This window comes from Onychomys torridus, chromosome 18, assembly GCF_903995425.1.
Source record: "Onychomys torridus chromosome 18, mOncTor1.1, whole genome shotgun sequence".
In the NCBI taxonomy this organism is placed as follows: Eukaryota; Metazoa; Chordata; class Mammalia; order Rodentia; family Cricetidae; genus Onychomys; species Onychomys torridus.
In genome coordinates, this window is record NC_050460.1 from 55,833,058 (window position 1) to 55,860,759 (window position 27,702).

At 39.1% G+C, this 27,702-nt stretch overlaps 2 protein-coding genes across 18 annotated transcripts in view; one reads left to right on the forward strand and one right to left on the reverse strand.

The window, feature by feature from the left end:
- Positions 1 to 27,702, forward strand: part of Pcdh15 (protocadherin related 15) — a 1,427,876-nt gene that overhangs the window by 1,201,345 nt on the left and 198,829 nt on the right. For all 17 annotated transcript variants that reach the window (XM_036167862.1, XM_036167881.1, XM_036167872.1 and 14 more), the window contains one exon: positions 6,981 to 7,109. In XM_036167862.1, coding sequence (XP_036023755.1) covers positions 6,981 to 7,109 — 129 coding nt within the window. The remainder of the gene's footprint in view (positions 1 to 6,980; positions 7,110 to 27,702) is intronic.
- On the reverse strand, positions 25,449 to 25,715 carry LOC118569702 (non-histone chromosomal protein HMG-14-like). The gene has a single exon (XM_036167882.1). It carries the CDS (start codon positions 25,713 to 25,715, stop codon positions 25,449 to 25,451), a length of 267 nt encoding a protein of 88 aa, XP_036023775.1.

The window sequence follows — 27,702 nt, forward strand, 5'->3', positions numbered from 1 at the left end:
ATCACCACAGTTTCTCCCAATTTTTGGTTTTTTCCTCAATTTCTTAATTCCCTTAAGGGAATTTTTCATTTCCTCTTTAAGGGTCTCTATCATCTTCATAAAGTTATTTTTAATGATCTTTACTTCTGCTTCTTTTGCATTTGGATGTGTTGTTCTGGTCTTGCTGTTGTAGAACCACTAGGTTCTGGTGGTGCCGTATTGCTCTTTATGTTGTTGAATGTATTCTTACACTGCTGTCTACCCATCTGGGCTGGGGTAATTATAGGCACAATATTGATTCTGCCTCCAATCAGTGCAGGTGGGGACTGTGCCTCTGGGTGCTGCTGATGGTTGATGGAGGGGGCGGGGGGGATGGGTTCTTTGTGTGTGATTGTGGTTGAAGGTTCCAGGGTCCAATGGGTGGCTGGAGTGGTGGAGCCTTCTGCCTGCATGAGTTTTACCTGCTGACCAGTTGCTGGGACTGAGATGAGTGGAGGAGGGGCACAGGATGTGGCTTAGCATTGAGAGCCCAGAGACAAAGGCTGTCCAGCTGGGAGACCAATAACTCACCTCTTCCTCCCTAATTAAAGATGAATGAGTCCAGGAAAGGGCAGGTCTTCCAGGAACACTAACAAAACACAGCATATCAAGGAGTGTATTGGGGGGTGGGTGAGGGAGACTGGAGGAAGAAGACAGAGGGGAAGCTGTGGCCAGAATGTAAAAAAAAAAAAAAAAAAAAAAAAAAAAAATTCAAAATAAAAATAAATAAATAAATAAAGACTACTGAGTCACCCGACCAGCCAATAACATAGAGGATGCTAAGGAAATGGAGGAGGAACTAGTAATTTTTAAAGGGTATAATTAGAGTGAAGTGACATTCAGGCCAACCATGGGCACAAGGGGGGAAAAGGGATACACATAGCATTGGGGTGAATCAAAATGTCAGTCGGGAATTAATGGCAGTGACATCACCAAGGATATTTTAGGCCTACCCTTAAAAATAAAATGCCTCAGAGAAGGGACGAGATGGAGAATAGCCAGCATGTTCACTCTCTGGACCAGATGCTGTCTGCTAAGCCTGGTGCAGCTCGTTCTTGCAAGCCGTATATTACAGCTACTCTGTTACGGCAGGGATTTTCTGTCTTTTGCATGTGGAGCAGGTCTGCTTTGGGGGTTACAGTGATTCTAGGTTTTGATTTTCTCATTCTTTAATCATTAAGATCTCATTCAGCTTTAAAGATGTGTTGCTTTGGGGTAAGTTCTTAACTGTTTTCAAAAGTCTGTATTGAAAGTTTTGAAATGTTTGGATTTTTAACCAAGCATATTTGATTAGAAAATTTTGATAGGTAGGTAGGTAGGTAGGTAGGTAGGTAGATAGATAGATAGATAGATAGATAGATAGATAGATAGATTTTATTTTTAATGGGCGAGTTGCACACATGGGTGCAGTTCCCTGCAGAGGACAGAAGAGGGCACTGAAGTTATGATGTCACAGGCAGTGCTAAGCTGCCCATCTTGAGTGCTGGGGCTGAAGTCAGGACCTTGGCAGAAGCAGTACCAGCTCTTAACTGCTGAGACAGTACCCGGAAATACATCTTGATAGGCACTGGTACAGCAAGTACCTAAAGAACAAACTATTCGATATATCTCTTATTTGAACTCTTTAACTTAAATCTTTTGTGCAGCCATAACAAAATAACTTTTTAAATTAATAATCATGGAATTTTAAATAAATGCATAGTGAACATGGGCCAGGGTTAGTCAGGTTTTAATTGAATAAAAAATAAGTTAAAACTAATTTGTAGGAAACCAACTGCCAGGGTAAATTCTTTTTTATGAAAATTCTTTGTCTCTGAATACTGATGGGAAAATAAATAAGGACCACTCACACTGTATTTCTCATTTTTAATTTTGAAGAAGATTTTTTTTTACTTAATTTGACTTTCTTACATTTTTTTCTTTTCTGTTTTCATTCTGAATAATTAAAATCCTCAGCAAGCTATGTAGATTTTATTAATCATCACAGGCATTAGTCGTTTTTCACATATTAATAATTACATTCATTTTTCACATATTAATAATTACATTCATTTAGAGCTGCTACTTATTTATGAGCTTACCAAAGTGTAGCTGGAATAGGTTTTGATGGAATGTCCTGTGTTTGTTGGCCTTTAAGCTGTTACACATTATCAACAGTATTTGTAGCAACAGCTTATAGGTTCTCAGATTCATGCTTCCCTTTTCCTTTGAAGGGTTTTTATACTTACTCTGTCCTTTTAAGAAATTTCATGTAGCATTTCTTAATAATGCCTGGTCCAACAAAACCAGACTAAAACAAAATTTGATTGAAAATCTGGGCAAACTTTACTCTATGTTCATGGATATAATTTGATTATCACAAATTTCTCGTCCTCTCTGTATGACTATCTTGCCCATGCATAGAATGTGCCTGCCATATCTATAGTGTCTCTGAGTGTCGGGGAGGGGGTGAGAAGGGAGACCGTGTGCTCTGCCTCCCATCCTCTCAGTCTCTCTTCCACAGTCCCAGATGGACCTCTTTTCTATCCCATCTTTATAAATGATTCTCTAGTTTTTGGTTTTCCCCCTTGAAAGTTTCTCTAGCTCAGCCTCTCAATGGCAGGAAGAACATTTTTCCAAACCACAGAGTAAATTCAATGACCTGAATAAGACTCTCTTGGTACTGGAACTTCAAGAAGGCCGGCTGCTTTAAAAAAATATGCATTTTCCATTAATGTTCTTTTGGTAGTATGCCCACTACTGACTTTCGACTTCCTTGTTTTATTGGCATAAAAAATAATCAGCCTCTTAAGTCACTCATCCTAATTTTCTCAACCATTTAAACTTTCACTTTTTTAAATAATGAAAAGTGAACTTCTAAAATATGAATAAACTTTTTGTTATTCGGATTCGGGGACTGTGTGTTCTATAAGTAGATTTTTTCCCCCTGGTCATTATTGTGGTTCATTGACTTTACAGCTGGGTGAAACTTCCAATTGCTTTTCTTCCTTGGTAGCTTGAATAGCAACTTCTGATCCTGTGAGAGCTAGTCCTCATGAAGGAGGCTTCCAGGTTGGTTTCTGCATTAGGAATGGGAACCTGTGTCCATTTCTCTTTTCAGTTCTAGGACCCCATCTGATGATGACCGCTGCAGGCCTTGTGCATGCTGAGGTCTCTGTGAGTGCATTTTCTTCTAAGTTCTGTGTTGAAAATATGTGGTGTCTTCAGCAATGGGGTATAATCTTCAAGTTTGGAGCACCAAAGGACAATGATAATAGCCTATATTATTTTGGAATCTTGTGGTTACCCAACAACCAACAACTTGTCCAGAACACTGGGGTCAATCTACAGGTCCATGTGTTTCCCCACCCATTCTTTTATTATATGTTTATAAATAAATATTCTCATTTAGAACTTACATCACTAGAAAAGCATCATCATTCATTTTACCAATTAATGCACTTAAATTTTGTACATCTTAATTATCTTCTACTTCCAAACTAGTTTCTAACAGTTTAAGAAATTAACTTGATAGGCTCAACGAAGTTTATAATATAAAAGGCAACAGAAATAATATACCTTCAACTATAATATTTTCTAATCGAGATTTTCTTTGTATGGATGACTGGATGATTGTACATTGTTTCCTAGACCATGAAAACTTTAGAAAACCAAGGATGCTACACAAATATCTATTAAGAGCCATCACAGTCAAAGAAAATAAGTTTATGCTGCTATGGAAACATCTACTTACATTAGTTGAGAACAGAATATATATATATATATATATATATATATATATATATTAACATCCATCTATTATTGGAAATAAAAACACAGAGGTAATCAAAGTGGGTAAAGACTAAAGGTGATCAATGATAGCATTTAGTACTAAAATAGAAGAATTACTAACTAGTAGGATTATAAGTGATGCAACATGAAAGAAAATAACAAGCAAATTTCTCAGTAAGAATAGTTATCTTATTTATTAGGTTTATCGGTTTAATATTTGTTAATTGTCATATAACAAATTGACTTACAGAATTAATTGTGAAAAATGGTCCTTTTATTGTACCTTTATTAGCACAGACTGTGTTCATTTCTTGGTAATTAATTTTAAAACCTAGAATCTTGTCCTTAATGTGAAACATGATCCATGTTGAATCATATAGAGTGACCATCTTCCTGACCAATGTAAAAATTGAAACTATCATGCCCTGTAGCCAGGCAGTCTACGACTACATCAACATGGTCAAAAGAGTGTGGCCAGTGCATGTAAAGTGGAGCCAGAATCATGTGCAGTACTGACCCCTGTACCACTTTGACAGGAGAGTTGTCCCTTTCTTAAGAAATGTATAAGCTACAAACTACCCAGCAGTGTGGCTCCTTGTCATTTCCTATGAAACTCAGAACAACATGGGAAATTATACCCAAGCTCCCATCAGTGGGTCCTCCACTCAGTGATGACTCAGTTGCCCTATGAATCAACCAGCCACAGGTCACAGTCTTTGACAGTGGATCCAAGATAGTCTGTAAGCCTACTGCTCCATGGGATGGAAGAGACTCTAAAACATAATAGATGGATAGGAAAGGCAGAGGTGGATATAAAGGTGTCCAGGGAACTTGAAGAAATATCAGGGACACTAGTGTAGCCACTCTGAGGTCTTAGCTTCAACTGCCAAATTTAATACCGTGTTCACCCTCAGGCAAATTGGGAAATACTGCTGCTATAAAACACATTTTTTAAAAAACCTGGTTTCATTTCTAACACAACTTGAAAAGAAATAACATTTGTTAAAATATTTTTCTGTTATAAAAGCAATGTAGCTTTCTGGGAGAACATTTGAGAAATATATAAATGTTACAAGGGAAAAATAAAACACCTGCACTCCATCTACTCAGAAAACATTTTAATTTCTTTCTATAAATCCACAGTATGTGTACACACATGTGTATTTGTTTGTTTGCATCTTGAAAGTAAACCATTTCATTGGAAATGTATACAGAGTAGAGCACACAAACCATACCTGGAAAGCTTGATGGATTTCTGCAATAGGAAAGCATACGTAATCATAGTCCACTGCAAGAAACAAATTATCCCACCCTTGGGCACTTATCTAACCCTTGTGTGATGTAAGACACGAGAGTTAGAGGACTATGCTCACTCCTTTCAGTATGTAGGGCTCTCTAAAATGTCAGTGAAGTCCTGCAACTACATGTGATTGTATGTGGCTTCTGTCCCTCAACCTTATGTTCCAGAACTATACTACAGGACTATTCATGACATTGGGTCATCATATGCATAAACACCTTATAAATATCTGCTATGGATGGACATTGGTTAGTTTCTAGCTATGGGCTACAAAATGCTCTTGTGACTATTCTCATGTCTTTAAATCAAAGTTTGGTTGGACATTAAATACATATAAATCATGTACATGTAGCTCTAAATTATGAAAGGGTAAGCCATCAGTGGACTCAAATAAACATGCCACCCATGGCCAGCATCTCTCTGTGATGCATGAGGAGTTTTAATGACAGCTGAACTTGTTATATCACAGACATGGAGGTTTAGGATGAAGTTACATGGAAGATTGCTCTTGATTTTGTTAAACTAGAGAGAGTTTAAAATAGAAGTCTTGGAAGCTGGGACTGAACCTGAGTTAAGGCATCATTACTCCTGTAGTCAAGTGAGGAGTTACATTGTTTTCAGCAGAATGCACAGACATTTACCAGGCCATTCCATTCTGGCAGCTGAGAAACCCTACTTTGACTCTTTCTACTTGTTCACTGCCACACAGCCTCTATTGAGTCACCCACTACGGTTCATGCTCTGTGCCTAGTTTCATTGCAAATTGCACACAGGTTGGTAGAAACTCTTTTTCTCTGGTGTGCAGAGCTCAATGTGTTTGTATTTTCTTAAACGAATCTTGTACCTATCTCTCATGGGATTTCTGTTCTCTCTGTTCCTCTTATATTTCAGTGGCCTGTAATTAAGCATTTTAATATCATAGCATACTGTATGCTTCCCCTTGTAAGTTGGAGTTCTTTCCTTCTGTGTTTGCTCTTTGTCTCCTGTAACCCACCCCACACTGAGACAGAGATGAGGAAGAGGTCAAGGTTAGATGGAGGCTCACGCTCAAGTCACACATGATGACAAACTTTCTGATACCATGACCTCTATAAACATTTTCTGGTTCACTAAGCCAAGGTGTCCCTGTAAGAAAAGAGCACCCATGAAAATGGATAGCTTACCTGACACTAATGTCATTGTCTGGGGACCTAAACACAGCAATTTTAATAATAATTTAATAAAATCATCATCATCATCATCATCATCATCATCATCATCATCATCATGGGGCTCAAATTCTTGGTTTAAATATAAACATTGAAACTTACTAAGGTAATACATTCTGACAGTATTATTTTGCCTGAAAATATTTAGTTATATTCCATACTATTTGATAGTATATATATGTATATGTGTGTATATATATATATATATATATATATATATATATATATATATATATATATTAAACAGTGAAATACACAAGTGATGAAAACTACAGGATTAGTATATATGGATATATATTAATATATATATGTATATATGTACATATGTATATATATATATGAGTATATCTATGGATAAAAGGGTGCCTGTGTGTATAGACAAATGCTCACTACTTATAATGTGAATTAAATAAAGGTGGCATCACCTGAAAGGTAAGCCTCCAGGAAATACTTGACATTCTCAGGAAGACATGCACTTTAATATTAGCATTGGCTTTCCCCATTTTTTTTCAGTTGTTTAAGGCTTTCCAGCTGATTCTTTTATGTTCTATGTCTTTTTTCTTTGGAAAGCTAAGGACCAAGATGCCTTTCAAATAGAGGAAACCCACTGTGGACACTTGGCTAAATCCCCAATGACAGCAGCTCCTCTTGCCACTCACAATCTTCTTCTCTCTTCCTTTAAGACCTCCACTGCCACTGTGAACGTGGTGGTGACAGACGTCAATGACAATGCTCCTGTGTTCGATCCCTATCTGCCCAGGAACCTCTCTGTGCTGGAGGAAGAGGCCAATGCCTTCGTGGGTCAAGTGAGGGTAAGTGGTGTAACCATTTAGCTTAAATGTTGTGTGGAGGGACCTCATGTCTTACATTGTAATTTTGAAGAGAGACGCAGCTCAGGGGTCTAGGAACTGACTCTTTGGGTACCCTTCGTGACCATTGAACAGTCAGATCCTGTACAGTTGATTTTTGTCATATTTAATGATATGTAATTTAAACATAAGTATGTGTTAGAGTACTCCTTTATGACTTAACCCATATAATTTTATTTTCTGGGAAAAAAAATAAAATGTCTAGAAAACTGTGTATTTCAGTATGCCAGTAGGTTTAGCTAGGGACCTTCCCAATACAAAATATAGAACATTAGATGTGAATTTGTTTGACAGTATAAATCTGTCTTTAGACTCTACTCTTTGTGTGCATTCCTACATGCTCTAGGATTAATTTATAGGTGTGTTTCTCTACTTCCTGTGTGGACATGAGAGTCATTTTCTGCAGTATTGATCTTCAGTGCTAGAGAAGAGCCCATGGCTTTGTGCACATCAGTGGAAGGCTCATCCTCTGAGAAATAGCCTCAGCTCTGCAGTTGCTTTTGGCAAACTATCTCCTTTCTCTTAAGGTATAGCTAGGTTCTCACACTTGGTCTATGCTTAATCTCCAGCACCAGCTTGTGGTTTGGAAGCCACAAGGCAAGAGATGTCTAGAGGCAGATAGTCTCCTTTGAAACTCCTCCTGCAGATGAAGCATTGGAGGTGTCCTCTAGAGGCATCTTCCTGGGAAACATCTGAGACAACTAACTTTATAAACAGGATGCTGATTTAGTTCAGTTTTCACTGAGATCAAGCAATCCATTGATGGGGGCCTCTGGTGAGGACAAACACCACCACACAGTTATACAGCTGAGCTGTCTACGCATGTCTGGATTTAGGAACAGGAAGAAATACCTTCTAAGAGCATGCCTCAAAGGACAAGAATCTCCCACAAGACTCCACGTTTAAAAAAGAGTCCACCATCTTCCAATAGAGGGGACAATCTTTCAACAAAAGGACTATGAGAGGACATTTAGTCAAGCTCCAGTACCCAACAATGAATGAAAGTCAGTCACCCAAACCTCAATGTTGTTTTGTTTGTGTTCTTACAAATAAAGCTTGCCTGGAGATCAGAGTGCAGAACTAGCCACTAGTTAACCATAGAAGCCAGGCAGTGGTAGCACACACCTTTAATCCCAGCACTTGGGAGGAAGAAGCAGGAAGATCAGGAATTCAGGGTCACTCTGGGCTACATGAGATTGAACTAGTCTAAAAGAGGAACAGAGACAGGGAGGTAGAAACAGGAATATAAGGCTGCTGGAGACAGGATTTTGGTCCCCATTCAATCAGAGGATTCGTAGAAGGAAGAAGTTTCTAGTGGCTGCTGCTCTGTTTCTCTGATCTTTCAGCTTTCACCCTGGATATCTGACTCTGGGTTTTTATTGATCAAACTAATTAGGATCACACATCACCTCAAATCTAGATGTCAGACCCTGTTCTATCTCTCTCTTTTCTGTTTTTTGTTTGTTTGTTTGTTTGTTTGTTTGTTTGTTCGTTTGTGAGACAGAGTTTCTCTGTGTAGCTTTGTGCCTTTCCTGGAACTCACTTTGGAGACCAGGCTAACCTCAAACTAACAGAGATCCACTTTGCTTTGCCTCCCGAGTACTGGGATTAAAGGTGTGTGCCACCACCGCAGGGCCCTTTATCTCTCTTTATGCTCATTTTCTCAAAGGAGTCTGGTTGGTTCTCCAAATAAGCATTTTCTAGAATTTTGCTACTTCTTAAACAAACATAGAGTCTAGTTTTGAATGGAATCTTCTCTGACCGTGGAAGATGTTTCCTTTAAATGGCTTGAGGCTGTCACATCAGGTCGTGAGATTTTTTTTCCCCGTGTGTGTGTGTGTGTGTGTGTGTGTGTGTGTGTGTGTGTGTGTGTGTGTGTGTGTGTGTGAGAGAGAGAGAGAGAGAGAGAGAGAGAGAGAGAGAGAGAGAGAGAGAGAGATGTTTGCGCGTGTGTGTAAGCACATGTGGGGGTGCTTGCATGTGGACATCTGGGTTGAAGTTGATGTCAGCAAACACCCTGGATTGCTCTTTCACTTTATTCAGTATGTCAGGCTCACTCAATCAAATCCAGAGATAACTGATACATCTAGTCTCCACAGCTAGCTTGCTCTGAGGATCCCTTATCTCCATCTCCAAGGTTGGAATTATCACCATAACCACCTGTCATTTATATGAATTCTGAGGATCTAAACTCTGGTCCTCTCACTTCCATACAAGTACTTAAACACTGAGCCACCTCCCATCCCAGGTCCTGAGAGTTTGATTAGCTAATTTGAACCTACACTTTCTTCTTTCATATCTCTGATAATACTATGACTACCAACTCCATGGTCATTATCATTTTCTGCCACCCATCTCCAATCCAGGCAAAAGTGTACTTTGCATTTTCCTTCCACTCCAACTCACCACAAGGGAGAACCTGAACCACTGTGATGTCAAAGATGCTACATTGCAAACTAGAGAGCAGATGTGAAGCCATCCATGTGACAGGTCCACTCCCTCACACCATCTCTAGTGTTAAGTACCACATGTAGATTATACAAGGAAATCACAGGTGACAGAAGACTTAGATAGAAATAGTTTCCTAAGGGTCTGGGGAGGTGGCTCAGTGGGTAAGGACACTGCGTAAGCATAGGCCCCTCACTTTGAATCACCGACAACCACATCACCAGCCAGATGTGGCCATAATGCACCTGGATCCCAGCTATGTAGGGAGCAGAGACAGAAAGATCACTGGGGCTCACTGGCTGCCAGGACAGCTCCAAGTTCTGTGGGAGACAGTGTCTTGGGGGGATAAGATGGAGATTTCTGGCACAGGACACTCAGTGTCCCTCACTGTCTTCTGTAGGACCCATAGTAGCATACACACCCACATATACATGTGCATACTCTATATACATATCAATGAACACATACACACATAAATAGTTCTAGTACATTCAGGTAGTACCAACAGTGAGGTAAGGACAAAAGTAGGAGGAAAGCACCCCAAAAAGGGATAGTCATTAGACCAACTACCGTTTAGGAAGCAGGTGACGAATATCAGGGTACACTGAAGGAAACTACAAACACTTGTACCAGAACTATACTCCTAAAAAGTCACCGATGCTGGAAAACTCATATGCTGAACCCTGAGTCATGGCTGCTACCAGTACTGAAGGTAGAGTGGCACGTTGTGGCCTTCCTTTATCCATCATGAGCAAATGGGCAATAAATGAGGTGGTGGGTGCTAGGAGATAGACACTGGCAGAGTATGGCAGATCCTGTGAGAGCTGGGCACAGGGCTCTGATGGTTACTACAAGCCACCAAGACAGGTAACAGAAGTCTACACTAGAGACTGGTGTGGAAACATCATGATGATGCCTAGAGAGGCATACAGAGGATGGACATTGGCAAGTGGGACAAAGGGAGACTGGGGATCTTCTTCAGAACAGTCATTATGTGATTACAAACAGGAAATGAGAACATGACGCACCATATTTATAATAAACAAAATATCCTTCAGCATTAAGGTTTTTCTATACCATGTTTGTTGTAGATTAAGGGACTCAAAAAGAGTCTAAGATGTGGAAACACCAGATGAGTAGATGAAAAAGTTTAACTGCTGTCATGGGAGAATCTCCATACACAGGGAGAAATAGACAGTAGACAAGAATTCAGTCATGAGGTTTAAGCCCATCACTGATTCCATTATGGCCCCCACTCTGAAACACCATATTGTTTAAACCAGATTCTCTCATATAATGACTGTTCAGATGAAGCAGATATTCAATTATCTGTGGAAATTATCATTCAGACTTTCTTATCTAGAATTAAAAGCAGAGAGTTCAGACAGTATTTAAATAAAAACATGAGTAAATATGAATAAGGTTATCAATGTGTAGTTAATTTTTATTTTCTTCTTTCTTCATGTTACCATTTCCCCACAGTGACTCCTGAAAAGGTATTGCATTAACCCACACACACACACTCATTTTTGCATTTGATGAGAAATGACATAGAACACGTATTTCAGTTTCGAAAACTGAACCCTGAACCTAGCACTCACCATCTCAGGCAGGGATCATGGATGTTTATTGGGCTGTGACATTTTCACGAAAAAGCAGAACAATTTTGAATATACAAAAGAAGAGAAAAACACCCCAAATAGCCTGGTATCCATCTGACTCTGCAGCTCTGAGAACATTGTAATGTTCTTCCAATGGAATTTTGATGCCTCATAATAGTCTCCTGTTGCTACCTAATGATAATTATATAATACATTGATTTCACTAAATGACTCATGATCTTCTTGTAAAATTTAATTTTAATTGTCACCACATACTATTAGGACAGACTCAAAGCCAGGATACATATGGTGAATTACTGCCCTAAGATTGATTTATTGGTTTCTCTTCATGCTCTAATGATGTTTTAATATGAACAATCCAGTATTTAGTTCAAAAGCTGAAGGAATTTTTGTTTACTTTTTTAAAAAGTTATAGAGTAAGGAGTATTCCTCAAAAACATGTAATATTATACATGTCATTTTTTCAGTGAAATTTCATTAGCAGAATAAAATATAAACTACCAACTAGCAAGTATTAATGAAGATCTTACTATTCACAAGTAACAAATGAAGATTAAAAAAAGAAGCTTATCAATATTTTCCAACTGCTTGAAATAGATAAGTAGTAATGGAGGAACAATACATAGAATAAAACCTAGTCACATAGCATGAACATGTGCCTGTTCAATTGGGGTGTGTGTGTGTGTGTGTGTGTGTGTGTGTGTGTGTGTGTGTGTGTGTGTGGTTACAGAAGAGATGGAAAGACATTACAGGAGTCTGAGGTGCCCAGGACAGACAGGTTTCAAGAGAAAACAGGTCATTTTTAGGTCCTTTTCATCCACTACTAACATTTTATGTTGAGAAAAAGGGAACTAAACGAAGAGTGTGAAGCAGTAAGAGGTTAAAATATGATGGGATTCATATGATAGTTTGGGACCACTGAAGCTGAGAATCAGACAGATCACTGAAGATGTGCTTGAACTAGTCCTAATTCCTGAGAGGAGTAAGAGCAATGGGGATCAGTGCTGCTCACAATCATGTAACCCAATAGCTCCCAAAGAAAGGGAACTGCCAGTATAGTATTTTTTGAACTCTGTCATAACATTCCACAGGAAACCATCTGTAGTTACATGACTTCACTGTTGGTAGAATGAGACCCTAGAATTTCCTGTAGTGACTGTAAATATCTTGATTTTAACGCACTGGATGCTTTGGCCCATCTCTATGTGGATGAATATGTAGGTGTAAGTGGGGGCAGAAGGAGAAGTGAGTTCACAAGCCCCCAAGCTCACACCCCAGGTGTCTAGCTTCCATGGTTGCATCTCACTGAAAAATGTCCTAAGGACCAAACTTCTTCAAACTCAGAAGCAACATGTTTGTCTACTTCTCAGAGAACCCTCAGGCATAAACATGCACAGATGCACCAGGCAGGGAAGACACACTGGGGAGGTGCACTTCCTTTTAGTTTCAATTAGGTCTTAGTACTGTGTTCAATGTAAAGGAAGGCTTTTCCCACCAAACTTTCAGTCATGGTCCTCTATGTTCTTTAAGCTCTCTAAGACAAATGGAGCCCCAAGTCAACAAAACATCCCCCTGTAGTTCTAAACAAAGATGCTGAATTTATTTAGCCTAAAATCAAGGGCATTTCATAGGAGGTCTGCATGCTAAATCGTCACTGAGATGTAGTGTAGTGATTCATTTCTAAACCCTTAAAGCAGTTTTAAGATCATTAGTAAACTGTGGTGTTCGGAAGAGCAGTGGTGGTGTCATTTAAAAAGAAAATCGATGTTTCCTTCAACTGTATGTTTTAATATTAAACAAAATAAATCCGGCCCTCTGTGGTCTTCTCTGATTAATGTAGCTGTTGTCTCTCTGTGTGGGGTTCTGAAAATGAAACAAAGGTAGAGAGCTTCATGAGTCTTCTTTTATTTTTTTGTAGCTCAGCATGGCACTCAACAGAGCCTCAAACTATAATACTTCTTTTTTAAGTGGACCACAAGTGGGAGCTCTATGCATTCTCTTGCCAAATCAAACAATATAATGCAGACACCACCACTCAGTCCCCACACCACACACACATAAATCACAAATTTGATAATTTGGAGATGTCTATCTCAATGCTGCTACCTATAAGGTTATTTATAATGAGATTCATCTGTTTCCTGTCACTATTTAGGGAGATGATCTTTTGACTGTTCAATTGGCAGTTCATGAAAAGATTTGAAATGTGTGTAAGTATTTTTGTAGTAGTTATTTAAACCCCAGCCTTTACTAGTTTTAGATTTATTATCACCTGATAGAATAAATGTATATTCATGAATTTGTGCATATATAGATATATATATATATATGTTTTATAATTCTAGAAACAGTAAATGATGGTTCACCATAGACCCAAGGTCACCAATGATGTCTTTATTGGAAAATGCAATCTCTTTGTTCATCTCTTCTCTAATAGCTGCTTGCTTCTAGTTTTCACGTTTGATTGTATCTGATACTTTATATTTCCCCATAAACTTTTGGAAATATCTTCTAAATTGCTCTTGTGACTCTGTGAATTTCTTTGGGAAACCTCCACTCACATTAAGCCCACAGAATACATTATAGCCAGATGCTGGTGGCTCCCACAGCTGTATCTTAAGCTCTTGTTGATAATCAAGCTTCCTCAGATAGAACTTTGCCTACAAAACAACCTTCCCTGAAAGTGTTCCTCCTTCTTAGCCCACATCTCAGTTGATCCTCCCAAGACAGCTGTCATGAAACCACCAACTTCCTCCTCCTCTTCCCCTGAAATCTATATGCTGCCAGTTACCAATACTGATCACTATTTGTTGTTCGAATCTTAGATGATCTTTTAATAAATTAAAAAAAAAAAAACAGAACCAGCTATCAGAGTAAAAGCTGAAAGATCAGAGAAGCAGAACAGCCAGCCATTAGTTCTTATCTCTTCCTCATGCCTTATATAACTTTCTCTGCCCTTCCATATTACTTCCCGAGATTAAAGACATATGTGCTTCCCAAGCAAAGGCATGGGATCTCAATTGCTGGGATTAAAGGTGTATAGCACCACTGTATGACCTCTATGTCTAATCTAGTGGCTGACCCTGTCCTCTGATCTTCAGGAAAGTTTATTAGGGTGTACAAATATATCACCAAACTATTCAGACTGACAACAGTTTTATTGTCTCATCTTTTCTCCCCTAACGACCTTGTCAGACTCATATTTTTTCATCTAAAGTATTATTATAACCATGAGATAGTCTTGGTAGCTACTAATTATTGTCATGTGACTGCTAAGATAACGTGGTTAACACAATCCAACTAAGAAGATGGCCCCCATCAGCATGCCATGAACAACCACACCTCCAAAGATGCTGACTGTTTTGACACTTCACCAACATCTGTCCTAGCCATTTGGAGTTACTCATGTGTCTTCTGGATCTCTCCCGTGTCAGTTAATTTTGATTGTATACGAGGTTGTATTGAACAGTGCCTAGAAGACCAATGAAGCATACACTCTGGGTGTGTCTGTGATGGTGTTTCTAGAAAAGACTGACTAAGGAGGAGTAGGGACCAGTCCTACCTATGGGTGGTGTCATCCATCCTAGAGGCATTGGACTCAGAGTTAAAAAGGGAAGAGGAGAGAGCTTACTGGCACAGGTGCCCTCTCTCTGCTCCCTATGTACCAGGAGGTGAGTTGTTTAACTGAGACTCAGCAAGGTCCTCCCAGCCACAGTGGGTTGGAAGCTCTGACTGTGAGCTAAACTAAATCTCTCCTCTTTGGGGCTGTTGGCTTCAAGCATTTGTCATGGGATTGAAAAGGCTGATGACAATCCATCTGCCTCTGCCTCTGCCTCTGCCTCTGCCTCTGCCTCTGCCTCTGCCTCTGCCCTCGCTTGCTTTATTTCCTTTCTCCATTTTTTTAAAATTTAGGTTACTCATCCCTTAAAATTTTCTGTCACATATACTCACTCCTAGAAAACCCTTGGGAACATTTCTATGGACTAGGTGTCTCCTTCTCATTGGATATTTGCTAAAGCATAATAATATCAGTTATCCAAATTCCTTAAATCACAGACTGTATTATTGATCTTAAAAACATCGGTGTCCTGTGTTTAGGCTCGCAGAAACATGCTAAATTATCTATGATAAATGAAGTTCCTTAAATTTGGTGTTTTACACTAAAGATTTACAAATTTTTTGAAAGATTTATAATACATGTATATTACATGTCAACTTCTAAATGTACATGTTTGACATATTAGACAAGCATATCCATAGCCATAAGCTCACTTGGCAAATGAGAATGTACTTTAATATTGCATATCTATCAACTTTTAGGATTTTGGCAAGTAGCATACTATATATTTAGTTAATCTTAAAAAGAATTACTCACACAACAACAGTTGAAATAGGCAGAAAGCTGGTAACAACAATATAGCATACTTCTTTGCTCATTCCAGGAACAGAGTAGTAGTAATGGAGGATTCTCTCAGGCATAAATATTGTCTAGGAGGGAAGTCTAACTAACCTGCTATTAGCCTTATAGCTCATTTATTTTAAAAAATGTTCTACTGTAAAATGTATACCAAGATAGAGAGATAGCATAGTAAAGTGAAGGCCAGAGTTGGGAGACACCAACCAGCTGCCCAAGCAATAAGATACAAGAGAAAAGGTAAGCCATGGACCAGATGGCAATAAATAGATTATTAGAAATGGGTTAATTTAAATGTAAGGACTAGTTAGTAATAAGCCTGAGCCATTGGCCAAGCATTTATAATTAATGTGTTTATTTGGGACTTGGAAGTCAAGACAGAGAAACTCTGCCTCTGTTTACAAGCCCCAATTGACAAGTGCCAGGTGTCTGCAAGAAACCTTATAGTAGTAGTAGTAGTAGTAGTAGTAGTAGTAGTAGTAGTAAACAAAATAGTGAATGCCTCTTGAGAAAATACACCCAAGGTTGACCTCTGGCCTCCACATGCATGTACAAACATGTGGATGTACACACAGACACACACACACACACAGACACACACACACACACACACACACACACAGACACACACACACACACACACACACACACAGACACACACACACACACACACACACACAGACACACACACACACACACACACACACACACACACATTTCCCTTAAATTATTTAACAGTTGCTGAAGAAGAATTACCAACTGTTTCTGCCTTACAACCCGGCTCTATTCATCTTATGGTTTCAGTCAATGCAACATCACATATTCATAAGGCCCCACTTTATACAAATTGTATTCCTATTTTATAGACTGGTGAGAATTCATGGCCTATACACTTATTTGGATTCATTTCTCATTCTTTACAAATGTTATAGCTGCAATTACTTTCCCTGACTATTACACAACCAGAAGTAAAGATGGCCATCAACCTTTGGGTTCTTAGGCATGATTCCAACTATTCTGAAGCCTTTTATAGACCACAGCTTCTTTTCCTCATGTGTTAAGAAAGGTGAATGTGATATAATATCAACACATAATTCCTAACTCATTGTGAAGCTAACACAGCAATAAACATAGTGTGTCTATATAGTGAGCCACGGAACAGCTATAGGTTGTTGGCTCTCCTGACACTCAGTCACTTGCTGGCCCTTGTTCTCTGTACAGCTTCACCACTAAAATAAGCTTCCATATCTGATATAGTTTAGTTGTGTCTATCTCTTGAAATATGTGGAAACAGAACTGTCCAGTGTGCGAGTGTTAGAGGTTGTCATCATTTGCTCATCTGTGTTGTTTCAGCACCTTTCTGTGTCTTTTATTCCACTTTCTGTAGGCAGTTGCAGAATGGCCCATTTCTAGGCCATACCTTTTGGTAAATATTTGAGTGGCCTTCGTCTTGAGGATGTTGTCCCCATAAATCTATGAATAGTTTCCTATTATATCTCTTCATGCACATGTACCTGAGTTTCCAGGTCACACATATGTGTGTGTTGGGCTTCATTGGAGAGCCCAGCTTGGTTGCCAAGGTGACTATGTAAGAGTCAGTGTGGAGACCATCAGCGTCCTGCTGTATAAGACCTTCTACCAACACAGCATAACATCAGACTCATTATACTGTGGTCTTAGTTATCATTTCCCCAAGGCTGAGCATCTTTCCATGTGTTTAATTATTATTCTGAACCTTCTCTTTTCAAAAGAAATATCCATTTTAGTCTCTCACTTCCCCGTTGGATTGCCATGGACTGTCCTTTCTTGATGTCTCTTTTCATCCATGAGTAGTCTCTGTCCATTTTAGATATGACGATGTGACTCTTCCCTTGTTATATGTGCTTAGACAACTTCTTCCCTGTGACGAGCATCTCACTTACTTCAAGAATAGTTTGGGGATAGGGCTTAAGCCCAATTCAAGAGTACTGCCTAGCATGCACAAGGCCCTGGATTTTATCACCAGATCTGCAAACAAACAAATACCTATAGATAAGAACGACCTTTGACACAGTTAATTCTCATTCATATATCACTTTGAAGTTGTCCCTGCTGTTTTTCTCTTGTTTAAGGAATGCTCCCTGTATCCTAAGTCATGAATATCACCCTATACTATTTTTTATTTTATATTTTATTTTATTTTTTATTAAGAAAACTTTTTCATTAATTTTACACACCAATCAAAGATCCCCCTCTTCCCTCCTCCCACCCCTTCAGCCTCCCGTTCCCAACCCATCCCCTACTCCCCTGCCATAAGAAGGCAAGGCCTCCCATAGGGAGGCACATCCAGTAGAGGCAAGTCTAAGCCCCCCCCCCCCCCCCCCCCCCGCCACCACCTCAAGGCTTCAGGAGATGTCTTATCATAGGATAGGTAGTGGGCGCCAAAAATATTTTTAAGTGCTTCAGTTTTTCACTTAGCTGTATTACATTTATTAGCTGTAGTTTTGTGTGTGGGGTCCTATATTTATTTAGCAGGCAACTCTTCCTTCCCTTACTTCTTTGCACGAACCATATCATAAAGTCCATACTCATGTATATCAGGGATGGTTTCCGTTTTCTCTCTTCTGTTTTATTGGTGTATTAGTCTACTTTTGCAACAACATCCAAAGTGTCTCACTTAACTGATTTTCACAATAAGTCTTAGTATGTGATGGACTCAGCCAGCCCTCTTTCTTCTTGGATGAATTTTCACTAGAATCAACTCTGCTAATTCCTTGGTTACAGTGTCTCCTTTTCATACTTTCAAATCATTTGCATAAATAGGCAAACATGACCAGTGATTGCCATAAATATTACTTGGCTGGTGTCATCCCTGCCTTTTGGCACTGTAGTGGTATCCTTCTTGCATCCTATCATTTAGTATACAGTCACTTTATGATTCTTCCTTCATCCTGGCACTCTAGTGGGACACTCCTACATCCCCTTGGTGAAAGCATCATCCTTGTCCTTAGAAGTCACAGGATCTGAGGGCAGAAGTACACACATCTCTAAGGACAACAGGAAGTATCCAGGTCTGTTGGGATGATAGATAGAGAGGGTCCTCCATTCCTGAACTCTTTCCATTCACATGGTTTCCCTCTTGGGAGTGTAGTGGTGCACAATGGTCACTGTTGTCCTACCCCTTCAGTCACAATCCCCAAAGCTTCCCTTCATTTGTTGTTACTTCAAGAGTCTGCTCCATGGTTCAAACAGGTCAGCCATGCTTGTGATTTCTATGTATGGAGTCAGCTGATACAGTGGTCTTTGTATATGCTAGTACTTCCTTTTCTAAGAAGATGAGTCTTCTAAATAATTTTTTAAAAAACATGTTTTGTGGAATCTATGCATGATCAAAGAACTGTTTAGCACCCTATAAATATTAATATTGGTTGCTGGATATAGGAAGAACAAAATAACCTGAGATATATATATATACGTATGTGTATATATATATATATATATATATATATATGTATGTATGTATATATATATATGTATGTGTATATATGTATATATATACTCACTGTGACATTATATATATATATATATATAAAATACTCACTGTGACATTATATATAATTATTACATTATATGTTATAATAATAGATGTGATATTAATATATAATATGTTATATAATATATATGCATGTAATATATATATATATAATGTCACAGTGAATATAAAAGAAAACATGAGCCTTCAAACCACCTATTTTAGGAGTTTTTAAGTTATATAACTCAAGCGATGACATTTAGGGACACCGTGATTAATTACTTTTTCCACAAACATGTGTATTTCACATACATTTAGCTGCAGTTTCTTCACTGTGATGGTTAGAACACTTACATGCAATGCCATCACTTGACCTAAATTATTGGCCCCAAAACAATGACAGAATCAAGAATGGAGATGTGAAGTGTAAATATGTGAGCCATCTCAAGAGGAGGCAATTGAAATCACAATGCACTACCTCCCAGTTGTTGGACGCCAATGTCTGGAAGTAATAGAGCTTGTGCTTTCTAGTCTGTAATTTTTTTAAGGTTTTTTTTTATTTTAATGTTGTTCAGTTTGTTTTACATGCATAACTGTTTGTCTGCATGGATTTGGTGTACTTTGTGCATGTCAGGTGCCTACTGAGTCCACAAGAGGGTCAGATCCTCTGGAACTGGTTGTGACCCACCATGTGTGTTCTGGGAACTACAATCAGGTCCTCTAAAAGAGCAGCAACTGCTATTAAACACTGAGCCACTTTTTTTTTTTTAACTCTTCTTGTCTCTGTTTTAACATACTTTTGGCTAGCCATGTTCAGTCAGCTTTCTTCTACAAGTACCCAGACATGGAAGAGTATGAATTTACTAGTAATTACTTCCTGAGATTCCTAAACTAATATTCTAACCAGTTTCATTTTTTGTTTGTTACTACTTGTAGCATCCTTTAACTGACAATTGTGATATTGATAGGTCTGATCTAATGTTAACAAACCAGTGACTTTATTTGTCATCTTTCTCTTTTCCAAAATAGGGCATCAGGAAATACTTTAGAATTCATCTTTGAGATGTGCTAGGTTTTTCTTTTTTTTTTAAATTAAACTTTTTCATTTATTTTACATATTGACCACAGTTTCCCCTCCCTCCTCTTCTTCCATTCCCTCCCCCTACCTCTCATCTATCCATCCCCCGACCCTCCTCTTCTATCTCCATTCAGAAAGGGGCAGACCTCCCATGGGTGTCAACAAAGCAAGGCACATGAAGTTGAGGTAGGACCAAGCTCCTCCTCCTACATCAAGGCTGAACAAGGCAACCCAGATTGGAGAATAGGTTCCCAAAAGCCAGCTCAAGAACCAGGGACAGGTCATGATCCCATTTTAGGACCCCCCACAAACAGACCAAGCTTTATACAGAGGGCCAAAGTAGGTCCCATGCAGGCTCCCTAGCTGTTGTTCCAGAGTTGGTAAGCTCCCAGGAGCTCAGGCCAGCTGTCTTTGTGGGTTCCCCCATCATGACCTTGACCCCCTGGCTCTTACAATCCCTCCTCCTTCTCCCTCTCTTCAACAGGAATCACTGAGCTGGGCCCAGTGTTTGGCTATGGATCTCTGCATCTGCTTCTATCAGTTACTGGATGAAGGCTCTTTGATGACAATTTAGGGTAGTCATCAATCTGATTGCAGGAGAAGGCCAGTTCACTATTTGCTATGAGTCTTAGCTAAGGTCATTCTTGTGGAGTTTCCCTGGCACCAGGTTTCTCCCTAACTCCAAAATGCCCCCCATCATCAAGACATCTCTTTCATTACTGTCCCCCTCTGTCCTGCCCCCCACCCCACCCAATTGGATCCCTCATGTTCCCATACCCCCCACCCCCATTTTACCCAGGAAATCTCTTCTATTTTTCTTTCCCAGAGAAATCCATGTATCTCTCTTTGGGCCTCCTTGTTACCTAGCCTCTCTGAATTGTGGATTGTGGCATGGTTGTCCAATAGTTTACAGCTAATATCCACTTATGAGTGAGTATATACCATTTTTGCCTTTCTGAGTCTGTGTTATCTCACTCAGGATGATTTCAGGTGGTTTTCAAGGGCTTTTGAACTAGGAGGCATTCTGAGCATAATGCTGTATTGTCATAGATAATACATATAAGTATATATTTTATATGAAATACATACACAGATATATATACATATAAATTTGGATTTCTGGGCTTCTTGATATATAAGCAAGATTCAGTGGATTCTAAAATTCATCTCACTTGGGTATGTCCTGCAGGACAAAGTTATATTCCTGAAAGTCTAGTCTTTCTGTTAACTCCAATTATTCAAACAGGGTTGGGGATTTAGTTCAGTGGTAGAGCACTTGCCTAGCAAGCACAAGGCCCTAGGTTTGATCCTCAGCTCAAAAAAAAAAAAAAAGAAAAGAAAAGAAAAAACCTCCAATTATTCAAACAAATCTCAAACTTGGCATTGATTTTATAATTATAGCAAAGAAATTCTCATGTACACATTTCTTTAAATACTCATTATCATGATAATAAATCTCTCTTTTTTTTTGATACAGGGTCTCTGTGTGCAGCCCTTGGTGGCCTGAAATTTTCTTTGTAGACCAAGCTGTCCTAAAACTCAGAGATCTGCCTGTCTCTGCCTCCTGAGTGCTGAGATTAAAGTCATGCAGCACCACACATAGCTACATTTTAAAATGTCTTACCTATATTCAGTGACTGAGGAGAGTATGTCATCCTAGAGCCTCAGTTGGATGACAAATCCTGTAGAGCAGCCAGAGAAAAGTAGGATAAGAAGAAACAACCATTACTGCTGCTTATATAATGGTTTAAAACAGCTTACTGCCATTGAGTATATTTGATTAATTCCACAGAACATTTTACAGAAAGTTCAAAATGGCCAATAATTTAACAACAAGTTACTAAAGAAAAAAAAAAACCATACTGAGTACTCCAACATGCCTCATATCACAGCCCTTCATAGGGTATTCAGTTTTTGTGTCTGGAAATCCAGGAATGGCCCATTGCTTGCTACCTGGCCATTACTGTTCTACCAAAAGCCTTGCATTAGGACATCATGCATCTCTGATCAATTGTATCATTTGTTCATAAAGTCAACACCCTGTCAGGCATCCACTAAACACAAGTATTGGGAAAGGGTGGAAAAATAAGCAGGAATCAGAACTCTGGGGTTCCTAAAATGGCACTTGGAGAACCTTGTTAGCAAAGGGCCTCTCACCACTGCATTGTAGACATGAAAGTTAAATGCCAAGCAATAAAATGAAATTGGTTGTTTGTGAACTGCTTCACTCTGAGTTATTTAGTTCTTCATCAAACCACAATGTACTTGTGAAACAAAAGCATGTTTCACAGGACTTTGGAGTAGTAAAAGATTTAATGATAAAGAGAATATAAGGAGGCCCAGAGGTGGAGACTCAGGGAGGCTGAGTTGGAGGAGAGGAGAAAAATAGAATAAGAAGATGAGGAGATTTTCAAAAGGCGTATTAAAAAAATATTTTGAAATTCAAAGTAGGATTCCAGACTGAAATCATGGATTAGCTGGTTATAGTCTCCTTGGGACAAATACAAGACAGAAATCTTTGTACCTAAAACACTTAATCACCTAATTTGATGATCTCACTGAAATGTGCAGGTAATCCAAGTCCTGAGGAGACAGAAAAATCATTATCAGTGTACTGAAACAACATTATGCACAGGAGAAACTTAATGAGTTAATGCAGTTCAGCAAAGCCTTGTCACTGATGAAAACTAGGTTCACTTTTCCAAGCAGCTTTGTGCCCAGAATTTTCTCTTTGATTGCCCCAAAATCACAGATCACAAATCCTATCACCTCAAGGGACATTCACAGAGGTATTAAATACCCCACTGACAATTTAGATCATGTGGCACTTGTAACTTTTACTTGAGAGACGTTGCAGATAAACATATTTGGAAAAATATTTTAGAGCCAGGACATCATGTCTATCATAATATGTTTTTCTTATACTTAGCTTACTGCCTGCTTTTTTAATGAGAGGTCCTGAGAAGTGAAAAATATCTGCAATCCTGATATGAGATGTTGAAAATAAACTAATGACAGTGAGTGACAAGTAACTGGGTGAATTTTATGAATATGGTCTTTATGAATCATCAGATATTTAGTCATGATTTTAGGTCCCACATGATGCACATTATAAGGTTTTTAGAACAGTATGTGTACTATTCACTGACATAGATTGTCTGTTATTTATACACCCAGTAGTCAGTTGCACCATGAGGGAAAGGAAAGAACAGTGTGGGTACGTGTAAAGGAGTGTCTCCGTGGGCTAGAGGCCTGAGAAGTGAAGGTGACACAGAGGAACTTATGAAGGCAGGCTGATGAAAAGGGAATTTTGTACAGGTAACAAGACAACTTAGTGAACAACTCCTCAGGGAATGAGTGCAATGGTTGTGAGTGTTGGCTCTTCTCCGGCTAGAAGATGGAGATAAGGTGTTACATAGATAACAGCGAGAATGGTTTCTTCGCAATGAAATTTTTGTCAGCATGTTTGAACATTGATGGGTGTAGTGAAGAGAGATTTGGAAGATGCTGGAGGGCAAGTGGCATGTCCCGGGGTGGCGTCTGGGATGTGGGAGGAATGCAGACCTTTCCCAGTGCTTCCTTCAGTGCCCATAGGAGGAGAATGGTGAGGAAACAGCAGAGCCGCTGAAGGGTGTTCAGTTTCTTTGCAATCACGCCCTCCTTGTTTTAAAATCATGATGTCACTCCTAGCCCTGAGCACATTGCATACTCTGTCACTGTGACCCAGCAGCATGGCTTCTGCTGAATTTTGCAAAGAATTTGGCTTCCTTCTGATAACACATTACTTCAGAATTCATCTAGAATGAAGGAGAATCGGAGGAGAGACTCCAACAATGTTCTAGGTCATCTTCGTCTTCATATTTAAGGTCCAGTGAAAATTCTGAGTTCTTATGGAATTGTGGTCTTCATAATATGTATTTCTCTGATATGACTCTTAATTTTCAAAATTAAACTACATAGAACTGAACATTCTTAACTAAACAGTACATTGTTTCCAAATAATATTCCTGTCATCTACGGCTCTCCCTGCTTGAAGGTACAGCACTTAATACCATACCAGCCAAAGTAGTGTCTTCCAGAACAAATATCACAGATAGAAGCTACAAGAGGGTCCTAAATTCAAATCCAATTTCTTTCATGTGCTCATCATAATAATCTAAACAAGCTTAATTTTCCTCAAAGTAACCATCTTCCAAATGCTGAAAACAGCGTCCTACAGGGTAAGCATGAAAGACAGAAAGGATATAGATCTTGTGCTACCTCTGATTTTTAATCTCACATGGAATCAAATTCAACTGAAAAATATGAGTAGTATCTCTAGGCAGAAAAGAAAACTGTGTGAAACAAATCATGGGGTTTTTTTTTGTTGTTGTTGTTTGGTTGGTTGGTGTTTTTTTTTTTTTTTTTTTTTTTACTCTTTCATAACTGAGACTTTATTGGTTGAGTACACAGACATTTCAATTCTTAAAACATGGACCCAAACTCATACATTGTGTTCACGTACCCAAAGAGCCACGTGTTGTTTCCCTTTGAACTTATTCCAGTGATGTTCCATCCTAAGCTTGGCAAGTTTTCCCTAAGACCTCACATAACAATCAAATGCTCACAATCCTTAATTCCACTGACTCACAATCCTATGCCACATACAGTACATATTCAAAATTTCAGTCTTTCACAGCACATTTTCACAACTGTTAGGAAAATGGACTGCCATGACCAGAGACAGTTCTGGCAGGGCAAGAACCCAGGAGTGGTTTTTTGTTGTTGTTTTGTTTTGTTTTTTTTTGTTTTTTGTTTTTTTAGGATACAGTTCTACTAGAAACACAAGACCAGAAATAACTGAAAATATTCCAGACACAAATGCATGACCAAGACTCCAAATTACCATTTAGTATGCTTTTTGTTGTCAGATATAAAACTAGCCCCCTCTATGGAATGTTATGGTGACCCCCGAGACGGTCACAGCCTTTCTTGCTTCAGTATCCTGCTATTTTCTGGTTGTACCAAAACATATACAACCAGCAAGTGATTTAACCTCTTAAAACAAAAGTCATTTACACTTAAAAAATGGGATGAGATGGAACTTCCACCTTTTAAAAATGTTTCTAGAGCTACTAAAAAACTCGCATTTACAAAATAGTTGATAAAAAAACATTCCTCTGAATTGTACAAGAAGTGAGGCAGAGACCCTGACAGACACAATGGATGTTTAGTCGGATTTGGCTTCTTTCTCTTCTACTTCGGAGGCTGGACTCTGGCTCTCAGTCTCTCCGTTTTCTGCAGGCACGTCTGTGTTTTGCTGGTCCGCCACCTCAGCCTGTTTGCCCTTTTGCTCCCTTCTTCCCTTTGGTTTGCACTTTTTGTCTGATGATTTATCCTTTCCCATGGCCTTCTGTGGCTTCGCGTCCACCTTGGCAGGGGCGGGCTTGGCTGACAGCCTCGCTGCTCCATCCGGGCTAACCTTCCTCTTGGGCATCTTGGCAGAGCTGGGTGGGAGACTCGTGAGAGGCCAAACCTGTCATGGAGCTACACTGCCTCAGCCACCACCACACGAACTGCTGAAATCATAGGTTTTTAATTAAATAATTGTATGACTCTGCTTCAGAGGATTTTTTGGAGAAAAATCAATGGTTGATGGTGTGGTGGGTTTTTATAAGTATATGTGTAGAAAATTTGCTGTATCCCATGAACTAAGGAATTTATAATCTAATAAGTATAATTCAGATAGCCGCTTTTAATGGGCTGATAATCTACCACCCAGAAAAAACAAATCCATGTCTCAGCTGGTGGGAGTGAGGTAGGCAGGTGCCACTGGGACTCTCTCAGTTGTGGGAGGCTTCCTTGCCCACAATCTCACTCAGCTTGTTGTATTTTATGTCTGGACCTATGGCAGAAGGGTAGGGCCTGGTCATTTTGGCCCAGTAAAGAACAAGTATGATCTGCTGTGCTAATCATGGAACTGCTTCTGTGTTTGGATAATGCTATAGTTGGCCCCTTAGAGAATTAGTCTTCTCCTTGACTCCAACCCTGCTTCCTCTGCCCTCCAAAGACATTGATTTCAAAAGCATTTCATAATAAAGGACTTTCAGGTGATGTCTGCTTCCTTGCCTTCTTCCCCCAGAATGCAGCCTGCAAGCAAATGCAGCATCTCCTTCAAGCTACAGGCATCAAAGAGGGTTGAAGGCTGAAAAACAAATATAGAAAAGCAGGCAATATTTCTTTGGCTTGTTTTCTCACTATTTAGTTTATGGTATCTCAGAAGGATTGCTTCATTGGGATTTCTGAAACTCAGGACTGGAAATATTCCCTCTGTGTGCCATAATTCACAGCGTGGATATCCAGCAAGCACAGCCACTTATTCACTGTCTCTGCCCCCTCTCTTTTTACGAGGGGTTCCTCTGAGCCTGCAATCATTTCTGATGGTTTCACGACTCCTCAGCCTCCTGCTCATCCACGTCGGCGTGGATAGATTCCTGTCAAAAACAATCAGTCTTTATGAAGCTGAGGGGTAGTGTTTCCCACAGACAGACGGAATCAAAGCGGTTCTCACGCAGTTATGTTGCCTGGTAGCTCTCGCCTCTATGTAGAGTCTTCACATTTTAAGTTCGAAACAAGTCAATAGCTTTCTTCTTTATTATACACAAAGATTCTTGGTAGACACATTATAGAGCTTCAGCATCTCAGAGTAATATAGTAAGAAAACAAGAACCTTCCAATTGACATCTGCCATTTTATTCTATTGTATCATGGCATTTTACTGACTAGGTTCTTCCCTTGGCGAGGGGGAATGTTACATAAACATACCTCCATAGATAACATCCCATTATATTAAGGAAGATTTCCACTCATCCAATGCACATCTACTCACTGCCTTTGTGGCAGCAATCAAACTACAAGCATGTGTGGGCATACGCTAAATATGTTCATGAAGTATCTGAGTATTTATAAATCTTGTTTTTAAAAGTCTATATAAATTATTTTATTTTATTTTGGGGATTATAATTACATTTTCCCCATTTCTTTTTCCTTTCTTCCCTCCAAATCTTCCCAAGTACCCCTCCTTGATTTATTTCAAATTCATGACCTCTTCTTTCATTGCATGCATATATGTACATACCTATATATTCCTAAACACAACCTGCTTAATATGTATAATGTTACTTGTATGTATGTTTTCACAGCCGACCCTTTGGTATTGGATGACCAATTGGTCTGCACATTTCTGTGGAAAGCTGTTTCTCCTGTTCTCAGAATTCTCTAGCTGCCTGAGGTTCTTTGCATGGGCTTGAGGCCTCGTGGACATTTCTCTGTCCACTTTGACATGTCTATTGATGTCATCCTTATTCAGCTTATGTTTGGGTGGTCATGTTGGTGAGATTATGGGTGGAACACAATCATCTACACTGAAATTGAAGGAAACAGATTGACAGTGTCTTGCTTCAGGTCTGCTACATGGTAGTTAT